The 12,187-nt window shown below is 38.4% G+C and overlaps 1 protein-coding gene across 1 annotated transcript; it reads right to left on the bottom strand.

Annotated features, from left to right (window-relative positions):
• Window positions 1-4,318: 4,318 nt before the first annotated feature.
• On the bottom strand, window positions 4,319-10,415 carry LOC127785964 (serine/threonine-protein kinase RIPK-like). Its single transcript, XM_052313290.1, has 5 exons — window positions 9,832-10,415; window positions 7,462-7,597; window positions 5,396-5,532; window positions 4,880-5,003; window positions 4,319-4,714 (listed from the first exon to the last, which is right to left on the bottom strand). The coding sequence occupies exons 1-5, from the start codon at window positions 10,264-10,266 to the stop codon at window positions 4,356-4,358; spliced, it is 1,191 nt and encodes a 396-aa protein (XP_052169250.1). The 5' UTR covers window positions 10,267-10,415; the 3' UTR covers window positions 4,319-4,355.
• Between the last annotated feature and the right edge of the window lie 1,772 nt (window positions 10,416-12,187).

Consider the following 12,187-nt stretch of genomic DNA (forward strand, 5'->3'; position numbering starts at 1 on the left):
AACATCAATTGGGCCCAACTACCATACTACTGGGCTGAGGATCCACCAGGAGATACACTTGCCAAAAAGTGGGCCAAATGGGCCAGCCAAGGGTTCGACCGAACCCTAAGCTCCAGCGTTGATGCTCAGCATTCGCGTGGACGCTCCAGATTGCTCCCCAATGATGATTGTGGGGTATTTTTGACTATTCCAACCGCTGTAACCGTCATTGGCAGCTATAAAAGGACCTCACCTCCTCACTTCCTTCACACACTCGATCAAGCTCTCTCCAAAGTTTAGTTTATTGTTCTAGTGCTAGTGGAGTAGAATTAGAATAGTTTTCCTAGTCCTCGAGTTTTCAGGAGATTTCGGATATGGCTCTAGCAGCCCTTCTATCTTTTGTAAGACTTATAGAATTAATGAAATATTCTTCTTTATTCAGTTTCCTTTTTTATTTAATTCTTATTATCTGAATACCGACTTTACTTTATACTTGTGTCGATATAATTGTGTAGCTAGCTACTAGAGATATGCATTGATGTGGGTTTAATGTTTATGCGAATGATTGCTCTATATCTTTCTAGGGGATATAGAGTAGTATTTAATAATGTAAGTGTGGTGCTTAGATTATTAAATATCATTATTTGGGGTTATATACTACGGGACAGTAGAGGTGGGCCACTGATGATGACAGCTCAGTACGGGTTTTTCTCCACATTAGTATATAGTACTAAGACACTTTCCTGGTATGGGTACTCCTTCATATTCATTTCCGGTTGGATGGCCATGACGGATTGTCGTAAGGAACTCGGCAATCAGGAGTGGTCTCTCAAAACACCGGGAGGGCATAGTTAGGGGGTATTGGCTGCATGATTGTATACTAGCGAGTGTAAACTAAAGATAACTGTATACTAGAAGTATGGGAATGATTTAGTTTCTTATTCTTTCTCTACTTAGCCTAGAATTTATTTAGTGAGAGTAACTTGGTTCTTCCTTCTTCGTTTCACCTCCCCTTGAAATGAATTAACCCCTACATAGACTTTGATGTATACAAGTAATATATAAATTATTACCATAGTTCTCTCTTATCAATCTTCACATGGGATTAAATAAATACAATATCTTGGAATACATCCGGGTGAAATGCTACAACTACAATAGTATATCCATGCGCTCGCGGATCATATCTGTGACCATAATATAACAAGAATATTTTGGCGCCATTGCTGGGAATTATATTTCTAATAACGTAGTTAAGAAATATCACCAGTCGTCCTCCTCCTCACCGTAGCCCACTGCCGTCATCGTCACTGTAGCAGCCGTCAATAAGGGCCAGGGGCTAGCGGATCCACCCCTTCTGATGGCGGCGCCTCCGGATCTACCACCCTCAAGCTCCACCATCATCGCCCGCTATCGTCATTACCCCTCCCGGGGCCGAGAGTGGCAGATCCACCCCTCCCGAGGGCTGCGCCACCGGATTCGCTGCCTCATCGCTCTGGTTGGATCTCGCATTCACCACACCAAGCCCCACAAGGTGTCCGAGGACACCACCACCGCCGCTCCCGCCGTCCTTCGTGATGGATCCCCAATCGCTGAGCTTCTCGCCGCTCAAGCCCGACATCAGCCGCTCCTGCCCAACGCTCCAGCCGTGCGCACGAGATGGAGAGGGAGAGTGAGAGAGAGAAAGAGGAAGGATAGCATAAGAGAGGAGAGCTGAAGGAGCGGAGAGGATTTAGTTTTTATATTTAGTTTGCAGTGATTTTCGCAAGCGGGCCTGGAGAAGTCTGCGGAAATCTAATTTTTACATGCGACCGCTTAAGAGGCTCACCTGAAAAAATAAGTCTATTTTCGCAGGCCTCTTAAGAGGCTGCATGCGAAAATGCATTTTCTCATGGAACCCTTTGAACCGACCCTGGGGGAGTGATTTTTGTAGGTGGGAGCAGTTATGGTCTGCCTGTAGTCCAGAAAAATCAATTGTATAGTAACGTACGTCTATGAGTGTCAACATTGGGTGCTACTGCTCATAACTCTACAAAAATTCTAGCTCACCCTGTATTGCCCATGCAATTCCTTAAGTGTGTATCTGGTTATGGGATGAGGTGGCACAGGATGGGACGAGCCTACTTTTGAGAACGTTTGATTCAGGATAGGTGGTGGAACATGATCATTTTTAAGGAGAATATACCCCTAGTTAAAATCTAGCATAAGTTTATATTTAAAAAACTGGTGAACCAATTCAACCCATTTTTTCTCTCGCTGGCAACATACGGGTCACCTACTTTCGATCATCCCTTAAAAACCCTCATGCCAAACATATAGCTGTGAGCCTGTGACTATCTAAAAAAGGATGGGCCTCACCCATTCCACCTGACCACCTCTCCAAAGTAAAAACACACTAAGATATTTCCAATGGCCAGTTGGCCACCACTGGGATATATCACATCCATAGACCCGTATATTCTGTTAGCCACCACCGTGATCACATCTTGAGAATCTTCTCTCTCTCACACACACACACAATTATTTATCTCTAGATCAGGGCACGCATATATTTGTTAATAAATATGTTTGAGCTATTCCCATTAAATTCCAATAGAAAATTTTGGAGGAGAAAGTCTTTTCAATACCCCTAAAAAGTCACTTACATTGCCACAGCAATAGACCAAAGAATGGCAGATATGAAATAACGCGACTACCTTGTTGATGATATCTTCTACTGTAGTCCTAACATTTGATATGTCTTCTCTTATCTACGGCATGCGATTGCCATTGGACCTCACGCTCGTCTCATCGCATCAAACTTTCTGTCGTGGGCTAATGGGCCGGCAGATGTATGTATGAACCTGGGTCTCGGTTAGTTCCACCACGAGAATCTAACGAGAGTCATTTTATTTTCGTTTTCAATAATAATGTAAGAAAATTGGATCTGCTAAGCTAAGTGTGAAAAAGCACCAATTTGTAACGGAGGGAGTACCAAGTTGCAGTTAGATGCCCCATTAATATTATAACCATCAATTGCACTGTATCTGGACAATTATTCTGTACATTCCCAGTGGATGGCTTTCTCCTTTTAATTGAGATCTTTGGTATTACTATCTGGTGATGTCCTCCGTAGTTCGATATGCAATGGTGGATTGGCGGGGTGATATGAGAGCTACCATGGCCATATATAGCGAAGTGTGCAAGCTGCTGGCCTAGCTATCAAGGGAAAAATATGCGGTGGAAACCATGTGGTGGAAACTTAAAAACTAATGTTGGATCGAAAAATAGACATATGAGATTCGTCCACTTCATCATGAGTAAAAATTTTAATCACGATGTGAGAGTAAAATTTTTACTCGTGATGACATGGACGAATCTCGAATGTCTATTTTTCGATCCAAACAGTAGTTTTCAAGTTTCCACCGTATATTTTCCCGCTATCAAGAGCCTACCCTTTGATCCCCGCTTCACCATGGCCCAAAAATAATCAGGCTAGCATGGCCGGTAAGTCTTGTGCGAACATTTGCGTCCACAGCTCCTCGCTAACATGCGCATCCTCCTACTTCAATGCGACTCTGTATGTACGATACACACATGTATCTGGTCAAAATTGCATATGTGACTAATTCATAAGTGCTAGATCGCTAGATGTGAGTAGGACAGATGACTTCTAATTTTGATTTTTCTAAGCCGAACTTCTATTAGTATTTCATCTATTTATTATTTAATGGTAAGAGAAATGTTTCAAGTAGAAAATTTAGTCCGATTTTGTGTATTAAGTTAATGAGTAAAAAGTTTGCTTTTTTAGTTTTGAATGTTTCTATGTATAAATTTTCTATATCAAAAATTTATATGTATAGAGTTTCTATACCCTATATTTCAATTTCTATGTATACAATACTTACACCGAATGTTTATTTAGATTTGTAAAGTTTATATGTGCGTAAAGTTTATCAATAAAAAGTTTGATTTTGGGCATAAAGTTTGCCCGCGTAAAGTTTTTTTAAGAAAGCTTTTGAGTATAAAGTTTGGCAATTTAAGTAGACAATAGTATCAACAGAAAGTTTCATTAAAATTAGCCGAACTTGGCATAAGTTGGTGTAATATGTAAAAAAATCATGCCTAAAGGTGCTAAACATGCATAAGGTGTGAAATAGGAATTAGACAAGTTCGTGCACCAAAACAAGTATTTTATAAGTTTATGTACTAAATTAAACCCACCTAACAAGTTTGTGTATCACCAATATAATTTACTCTTAAGAAAAACTCAGAGGCATATAGGGATATGCTGAAATTTCTAAATGCAAATGGAGAATTTTCTATATTTTAAATTGATTGCAAGGATTGGAGAATGGCATGTTTGTACATATGCTCTACACAAATTATTGATTCATTTATTTACTCTCGGGTGGTGCCATGTACACAAATGGCTCTACAATGCCATCATCCATGGCCAGAAGTGGTTCCAGGGCCTCCACAACCGCTGACATCCGGGGTCGAGACTTAGGGCTAACACTCAAGCACTGATACGCTATGGCCGCAGCCTTTTGTACGGCTCGAGTCGAGTACTGCCCGTTCAAGCTTTTGTCGATGACACGGTTGAGCCGGCGAGAGTCATGTAGGCATGGCCGAGCCCATTCCACTAGGTTTTGCTCTCGCGGCGGTCTCTTCTTATCCACGGCTTTCCGTCCGGTTAGTAGCTCCAGCAGCACCACACCATAGCTATACACATCGCTCTTTGTCGTTAGATGACCTGCAATAACATGAAGTAATATTAATAGCCAATTAGTTGAAACATGAAAGGTATATATTTTTTATTTCTTTAGGGTACATGAAAGGTATATTATGTAAAACTTCGCCACTACTCATTTACAAAACTAGCTAGCTAGGTAGACTATATGTGTGACAATTTTAGTACCAGTCATGATGTATTCTGGTGCGGCATAGCCCTGTGTGCCCATCACTCTAGTGGAGACATGTGTCTCGTCTTCTTGAGGCCCATCTTTGGCCAGTCCGAAATCCGAAAGTTTTGCTTCGTAGTCCTACCAATAATTAAACAATGTCAGTCACAAAATGTCATATGACAACAGCTACCAGGATGGGAGAAGCTCTCCAATATTTCCTTTCCATTTGATAAATTGCAGCGTTTTAATGTGTGCTCCACTCATTTATAATTCATATATACAGATAAAGACAAATTGTTACTAGCTTAATACACATCCTCTGCTACGGATATATATTGTTTAGAACAAATTAGTTATAAGGTTTTCTTTAGAACAATGCATCCTTATTGGTATTTTTGCATGATAAACTTGTTTTTATGGATGAAATAAGATAGATAAAAACAATATATATAAGTACTATTTTGAAATATTAAAAGGATGTTGGATAAAAACCAATGTATAAATAAGCTCATATAGATAGATATGTATACCGAGTTGAGTAGGATGTTGGAGGTCTTGAAGTCGCGATAGATGACGGGCTTGGCAGCTTCATGGAGGAAGGCCAAACCTCTGGCCGCTCCAATGGCGATCTTCAAGCGTGTTGACCACGGCAGCGACGCAGAGTACTCTGCAGTTTCAATTTGCACAATCGATCAGTTCATGCATTATTTCATCTACAACTAACTATGACCCATCGACAAATCAGATGATGAAAGCAAAAGGCGGCAATGCAAATTGTTAGGAGCAGCCAATTAAGTAGTAAGTATGTGCATCTCCACTGAAATTAATTCAATGCAAGCTTTGAATATTTTTTGTTGTCTTGATACCAACATTAAAGAAGATTAATTGCTAGCTACCAGAAATAACTGAGAGCATGAATTGTCTTCCATTCTATCTTGTGAAGTTGACAACATTGATTACCACATTAGAATGATATATATAGGCTTCCATGGTAATGCAGATGATGCACTATTTTTTTTATTATGTAGAAAATACACAAGCACACAAAAGCACCTATATGAATGCAGCTCTTAACACATGGTCAAGAGATAAAGACCAAGAGTAAATTCGCTTATACTATTATCGTTATCGAAATTTAAACTCTGGTAGATGGAGTTATACAGCCATAAAGCCTTCACTCCACACCAGCATTTTGCTTTCCCTATCTGCACTTTTTTTATCTTTTATGATGAGATGAACATTTTGTTTGTTGTCACATGCATGATTGGCTACTTTTGACTTGTGTGGCCTATATAAGTGCCTTATCCAAATTACATGACTTGTAATCATTGTGGCCTACTTGGATTCTCCAATTTGATAAACTATCAAAGCAATTAGAAATTTATGCTTATTTTTCCACGCTTCAATTCGATCCCTTTATCAACTAACAATGGGAATGTGTGTTGTCACTTTAATTTGAGCTGATGACCAAAACGAATTTTAGGCCACACACCAAATTAAACGATAAGAAATTAAGAAATTAAATTGTGTCATGCTTGCATCACATAAACGAGGCCATGATATTATTTTACCATGTGTACATGCTCGTGAGAACGTTGATGTAAACATGTAACAGATTTGACACTAACATGTGTAAAACCCTCTCAAAAGCAGTATGAACCATGGAAAAATTGGAGCCACAGTGTGGTGGAATAATGCAAAAGGATGACTTCTCTTGATTAATAAGTTGCATGCACGGCTGGAGTTGGGGTGTTATTTTGAGGGTCTAAGTTGGAATACTTCTAAGCACAATGTAAACGGGAATGGTCAAATTAACAATACTTCAAACAGAAATGATTACTTCAACGGAAATTCGCCAGTACATATAAATTTCTAATTGGAAATGGAAATGGCCAAATTAACACAATCTAAAATTTGGATGACTTGTAATCATTTGCTTACTTCAACTATATGTACTGGCAAATGAAGAGCTAATTACCTACGGTTTGATTATGATCTGGTATGCCTTGGGAGTTCATCCAATATGTATATACACAAATATTTTTATGCTAAAGTAGAAAAAGTTTGATTCATCATTCCTGTAAAACAAATCTACAATTTCTTTTGTGATGTGTTGTATGCTCTCTCATACTAATTTTTCGTAGTTCCATTAACCAGTTCATATTTATCAGAACAATAAAAAATATTTAAAAGAATAATATCATGCCCTCTCATTAGAGATGTGGTTGGGTAGTTAATAGAGAGGGATGTTGAATGTGGCTATTTATAAGTGTGCCATCATTTTGTTATAAGTCGTAACGTTTATTAGTGATAACAAATGATTTGGAGGGATAACTTTTATATATGTTCTTAGCGACTTAAAATCAATACTGAAAAATAAAATAGGATAAAAAATAGTAAATCAATTCTAAAATTAAGTTTTAAAATTTAAACTTGTGACATGGTTGATAATAAGCTGAAGATGAAATAATAGAATGCTTAATTTTGGTTTAAACAATTAAATGCCTAAAACATGTCTTGAATTAAAATTTCTTTGTTTATTTCTGGGATTTTGGTTGAAAGAAAAAAAGGAAGCATAAGATGGAATTTGCCGTACTTTTGAAGAGGTGCTTCTCCAAGCTGCCCCTAGCCATGAACTCGTAGACGAGAAGTCTGTGCTCATCCTCGTAGCAGTATCCGATCAGCTTGACGAGGTGATGATGTCTCAATTGCCCAAGAAATATGACTTCAGCCTGCCCAAATTTTACATAATATAATCCATTAATTAGTTCAACACATGCCCATATTCCATCAGTATAATTAAGTTATGTCAGAATTTGACCAAAACCTGTAACCACTCTTAAAAATACTAATTGTTTGACCAAACAAATAGCATATTGCAGTATATATAGTTAGTTAGGTGGCTGATCGACATTATCCTTGCCTCCGGGTACTAAAGGATTTTAATAGGAGATTAAGTATGAACTAATGATCATGAGAGGAAGACGTGGCGACTTTCTGAAGGGATCACAGCTAACTAAGTAGCTGGCATGCACTAATAATTATTCAATTTGCTTTGGAGTAGGGTTTACCACAGCATTGACAGGATTCTTATGTGTGATCCGATCTTGTTTGTTGTCAAATGAAGTACTAAAATGGACGTTGCAACTGTTTGTGTGTGTGCTCAATTTGTACTGAACTGATCGAAATCATCGTCTATAAAAGTTCAAGACGAATTAATTCTATTATGTGTTTTCTTAAAAGGGAGCCTTGTTAAAAATATACAAACGACTTCTTTAAAGACAAAATAAAATCATTGCACTAAATCATATATATTCCCTCCAATGAGTGTGAAGTTTCATAACGTACGTACGTACGTAGTTAACACATTTAAACTTTCGACCAACAACTTATATTTGAATATTTTGGTTCAACTTAATTTTAAGAAATGGTATATAGCTAGATTTATCTTCAAATTAAATTAGTTTCATGATATTATAACTTTGCTAAACAAATTTACTAGTTATCAATAATCAAACTAGTGTATTCGACAGTGTCGCTATCCAAAATATCATTATTTTCTCGTATTTCTTTTTTCTGTTTTGACTGGAGCCAGTAAATGCATGCTAGATAAACTGGCCTTCAATAATATGAAAAGAGATTGACTACTGCTTAATTTGGACTTTTGCAGTTTGGCCTTTTCTTTTCAATTAATGCAGTTTCCCGAAGTTAAATTAAAATATGCTTAAATATGAAGTCAGGGTTAATAGCACAGTCAACATCATGGCCCTTGAAATCCGGTTTACGAAAGAAACTGAAGTGTCATACTGTACGGTATGCACGGGCTTAACACAGCTTGATAATTAGTCCCAACTAATTATCACAAACGTTACCCCTATTAATTTCGGTGAAACATTAACGACTAACTATAGTAATGGGGCTATATATGCTAACTCAAATACTGCGTGTTGATTAGTAAACTATCGTTACCAAAGTCATGCGTTCAAAGGCAAATTAAACGACATGTGTAGAGTGGACAATTTCCAAATTAAGAAATTTTGTAGAAAAAGGTGCAATTCCCACAAAATTGTCCTTCCAACCATAGAATTCCGTATTGACTTTGCACACAATATGGAAATGATATGAAAATATTTACCTATCAGTCACAGATAAAATATACATACTAATCGATTGAATTTCATTTTGTTGTGCGTCAGTCATTATCTCACTCTTTAGTCATTCTTTGCTCTCACCGTCAACTAAAATTTGCTTTAAAATTAGTGCAAATAGAAGCACGTCCTCAAGAACAACACCCACTGATCAGTAATTAGGGAGTTCTAATCTTAGTTCTAGGGACAATTAACTACAATACTATGACTACTAATTAATTAATTACTTGACTTGAAATCGTACTGATAATCTCAGTGATCTTAATTAGTACTATATATATGATGAGATAGTCTCAGTGAGACTTGCTTAATTTACTTCATTTATAGTAACAAAAGACTTGATCATTACTTTGATGAGATAATCTTTCTCAGTGAAACTTTATACTTCATTTCTCACAAGAAGACTTAATTAATTGCATTGATAAGATAATCTCAGTGAGGCTTTGATTAGTAGGTCAGTCCCCACCTAAGACACTAGATATAGTTTTCATAAGCTCCACATCATTAATAAACTAGTACTAGACACTACTCTTTTAATGTAAACATCACTTTTCCATACTTAAATTTAATGCTACTTATCTCACATGATGTCTTGGTTTTCTTCTCTTTTCTCATTTATTCACTTGTCACATTATTTCTTATTTTAGGTGGCAGCTTATTTAATATTATGGATACCATCCATCATTGGATTGAGAATGGCCGTATAGTAATCAATCAATCTAACTAATTCGCCGTTATAATCAATTAATCACCGGGTAATTAATAACTGGATGAGAAATGAGATTAATTAGTGAGAGAGGAGGAGTTAAACTAATTACCAGCCATTCCTTGTGGCCCTGGGAGCCCTCGAGGTCGAGCAGCTTGACGGCGACGGCCTGCGCGCGCACGCCGGGCTTGAGCCGCTCGTCGACGTACCCCTTGTACACCGGCCCGAACCCCCCCTCGCCCACGAAGTTGCTCACCGAGAAGTCCCGCGTCGCCCTCCTCAGCTCCTCCACCGTGAACGCCTCCACCCCGCTCCCCGCCAGCGACTGCGACAGGTCCTCCGGCGACGGCATCACCGCCGCCGCCACCCCGTCGTTGCTGTTGCACGACGACGGCCGCGCCGGCAGCGGCGTCCCCGGGTTCTTGGCCGCCGCCGAGCCGCCGTGGTAGTGGTGGCTGCCGCCGTCGCTGTGGGAGGAGGTGAAGCAGCCGAGCCCGAACAGCGAGCTCCACGACGGCGACGACGACGTCGTCGTCTTCTTCCCCATGATTGCCAAGGTGTGGAATGGTTGGGAGGAGGATCGTAGGGAGTTAATTTATAGGGAGCACGTCGCGGTGTTGGGAATTGGGGGATGATGATGATGATATATATTGAGGGTGGTGTGTTTAATTTGTGGGTGGGGTGGGTTTTGTTTGTAGGAGTGGTTGTTGTCATGGTCTATCGAGGGAGGTTTGGTTAAGTTTGGTTTGGTTGAGAAGGGTAGACTAGTATAGTACCTAGCTAGGGAGGTAAGGTGGCCTTTTGACTCATGGAAGATCGATACCTGGGCTTAGTTTTCCGTTGCCGAGATAGTGTTTTATTTATTTTATTAGATACTTAAAAAAAATACCCGTGCGTTGCAACAGGTAAAAATATTTTTGGATCGTATACATTATACTATTTGCTTTGGACCAAAAGCTCATTTATTCGTTCCATTCAAGTCCTAGCCCAACCCGCTACCTCTCTTTGATCTAGCCCACAGGTGAAGCTGTAGACCCAGCTAGCATAGCCCACAACTGTCTTCAACAATGGATAAAAATATTTTTGGATAACTATACATTATACTCTTCATTATACTCCTTGGTTTTTGGTCAAAACCTCATTTATTCCATCCTTTTCTAACCCAACCCAATGCCTTATCTCTTTGCTTGGCCTACCTTTCTTTGACATAGCCCACAATAGGAGCTATAGGCTCAACTCACATAGCTAGCTGACTGCCGTCTTCAATCTTCAATCCCCGTAAGAGTGTCTTTTCTATTTTTTTGTCGTTCTTCCTTTTTTTTCTCATCGGTCTTTTCTCTCTCTTTTTTTTTCTTTTTTTCGCCGTCACGTTCGATCTGCCTCTAATGTGTTCCGTCCTTATTGCAAAAATCAATTCCCCACTACTACTCCATCATTTTTCCCCATGATTTTTCTTTCCAATTCCACTTTAATTTATGGGATCTAATCTCTATTTAGAAGTGACCGTTTATATCCCGAGTTTTATGGAGTTGCTTAAATTTTGATGAAAAGGAAACAGTAGATCAAGTGTATCAAAAACCCTCAACCAATTTTGAAGGTTCGAACAGAAAAACTCATTTATTCCTTCCTTTTCAATCCCAGCCTAGTACGTCATCTCTGTGCTTAGCCTACCTCTCTTTGACATAGCGCACAATGGGAACTATAGGCTCAACTCGTATAGCTAGCTGATTGCCGTCTTCAAACCCCAGAAGAGTGTATTTTCTTTTTTTTCGCCATTTTTTCTTTTTTTTCTTCGGTCTTTTTTCTCTCCGTTTTTTGGTTGTCATGTTCGATCTGCCTCCTAATGCGTTCCCTCCTTCAATTGATTGCAAAAATAGATTCCTCACTACTACTCCATGATTTTTCCCATGTTTTTTTTCCTTTCAATTCTGCTTTAATTTATAGGATCTAATCTCTACTTAAAAGTCACCGTTTATATCGAGCTTTATGGATTCGCTTAGATTTTGATAAAAAAAAAAGAAACAATAGATCAAGACGGAATGGAGAAAAAGGAAAAAACACCCCTAAAAAAATAAAAAAACAGATGAAAAAAAGAAAAGAAAACGGAAAAGGAGAAAAGAAAGGTGGGTGGAAAAAGGAAAAAAAGTGGAGGAACGGTCAAAAGGAAAAAAAAGGGCGAAAATAACCTTAAAAAAGTGATGGACAAAAAATACCGGAATCCTTATGTATTTTTTAGCTAGGTATATAGATATTTTAAAAAACTGCTACAAGTTTTTTAGTGAAAAACTTCTAGATATAATTATAGTATAATTGAAGCCATTATAACTATACTGTAATTGCATTGTAACTATATTATAACTACAATATAAGTTATATAAAACTTATATTTAACTATGGTTTGGCTGATTAGCACTAGGATCTTACGCGTGACATGTGTAAATATTTCTTCCTATAGCAATTTTTTTCTC

The sequence above is a fragment of the Oryza glaberrima genome, chromosome 10, assembly GCF_000147395.1.
Source record: "Oryza glaberrima chromosome 10, OglaRS2, whole genome shotgun sequence".
Taxonomy (NCBI): domain Eukaryota; kingdom Viridiplantae; phylum Streptophyta; class Magnoliopsida; order Poales; family Poaceae; genus Oryza; species Oryza glaberrima.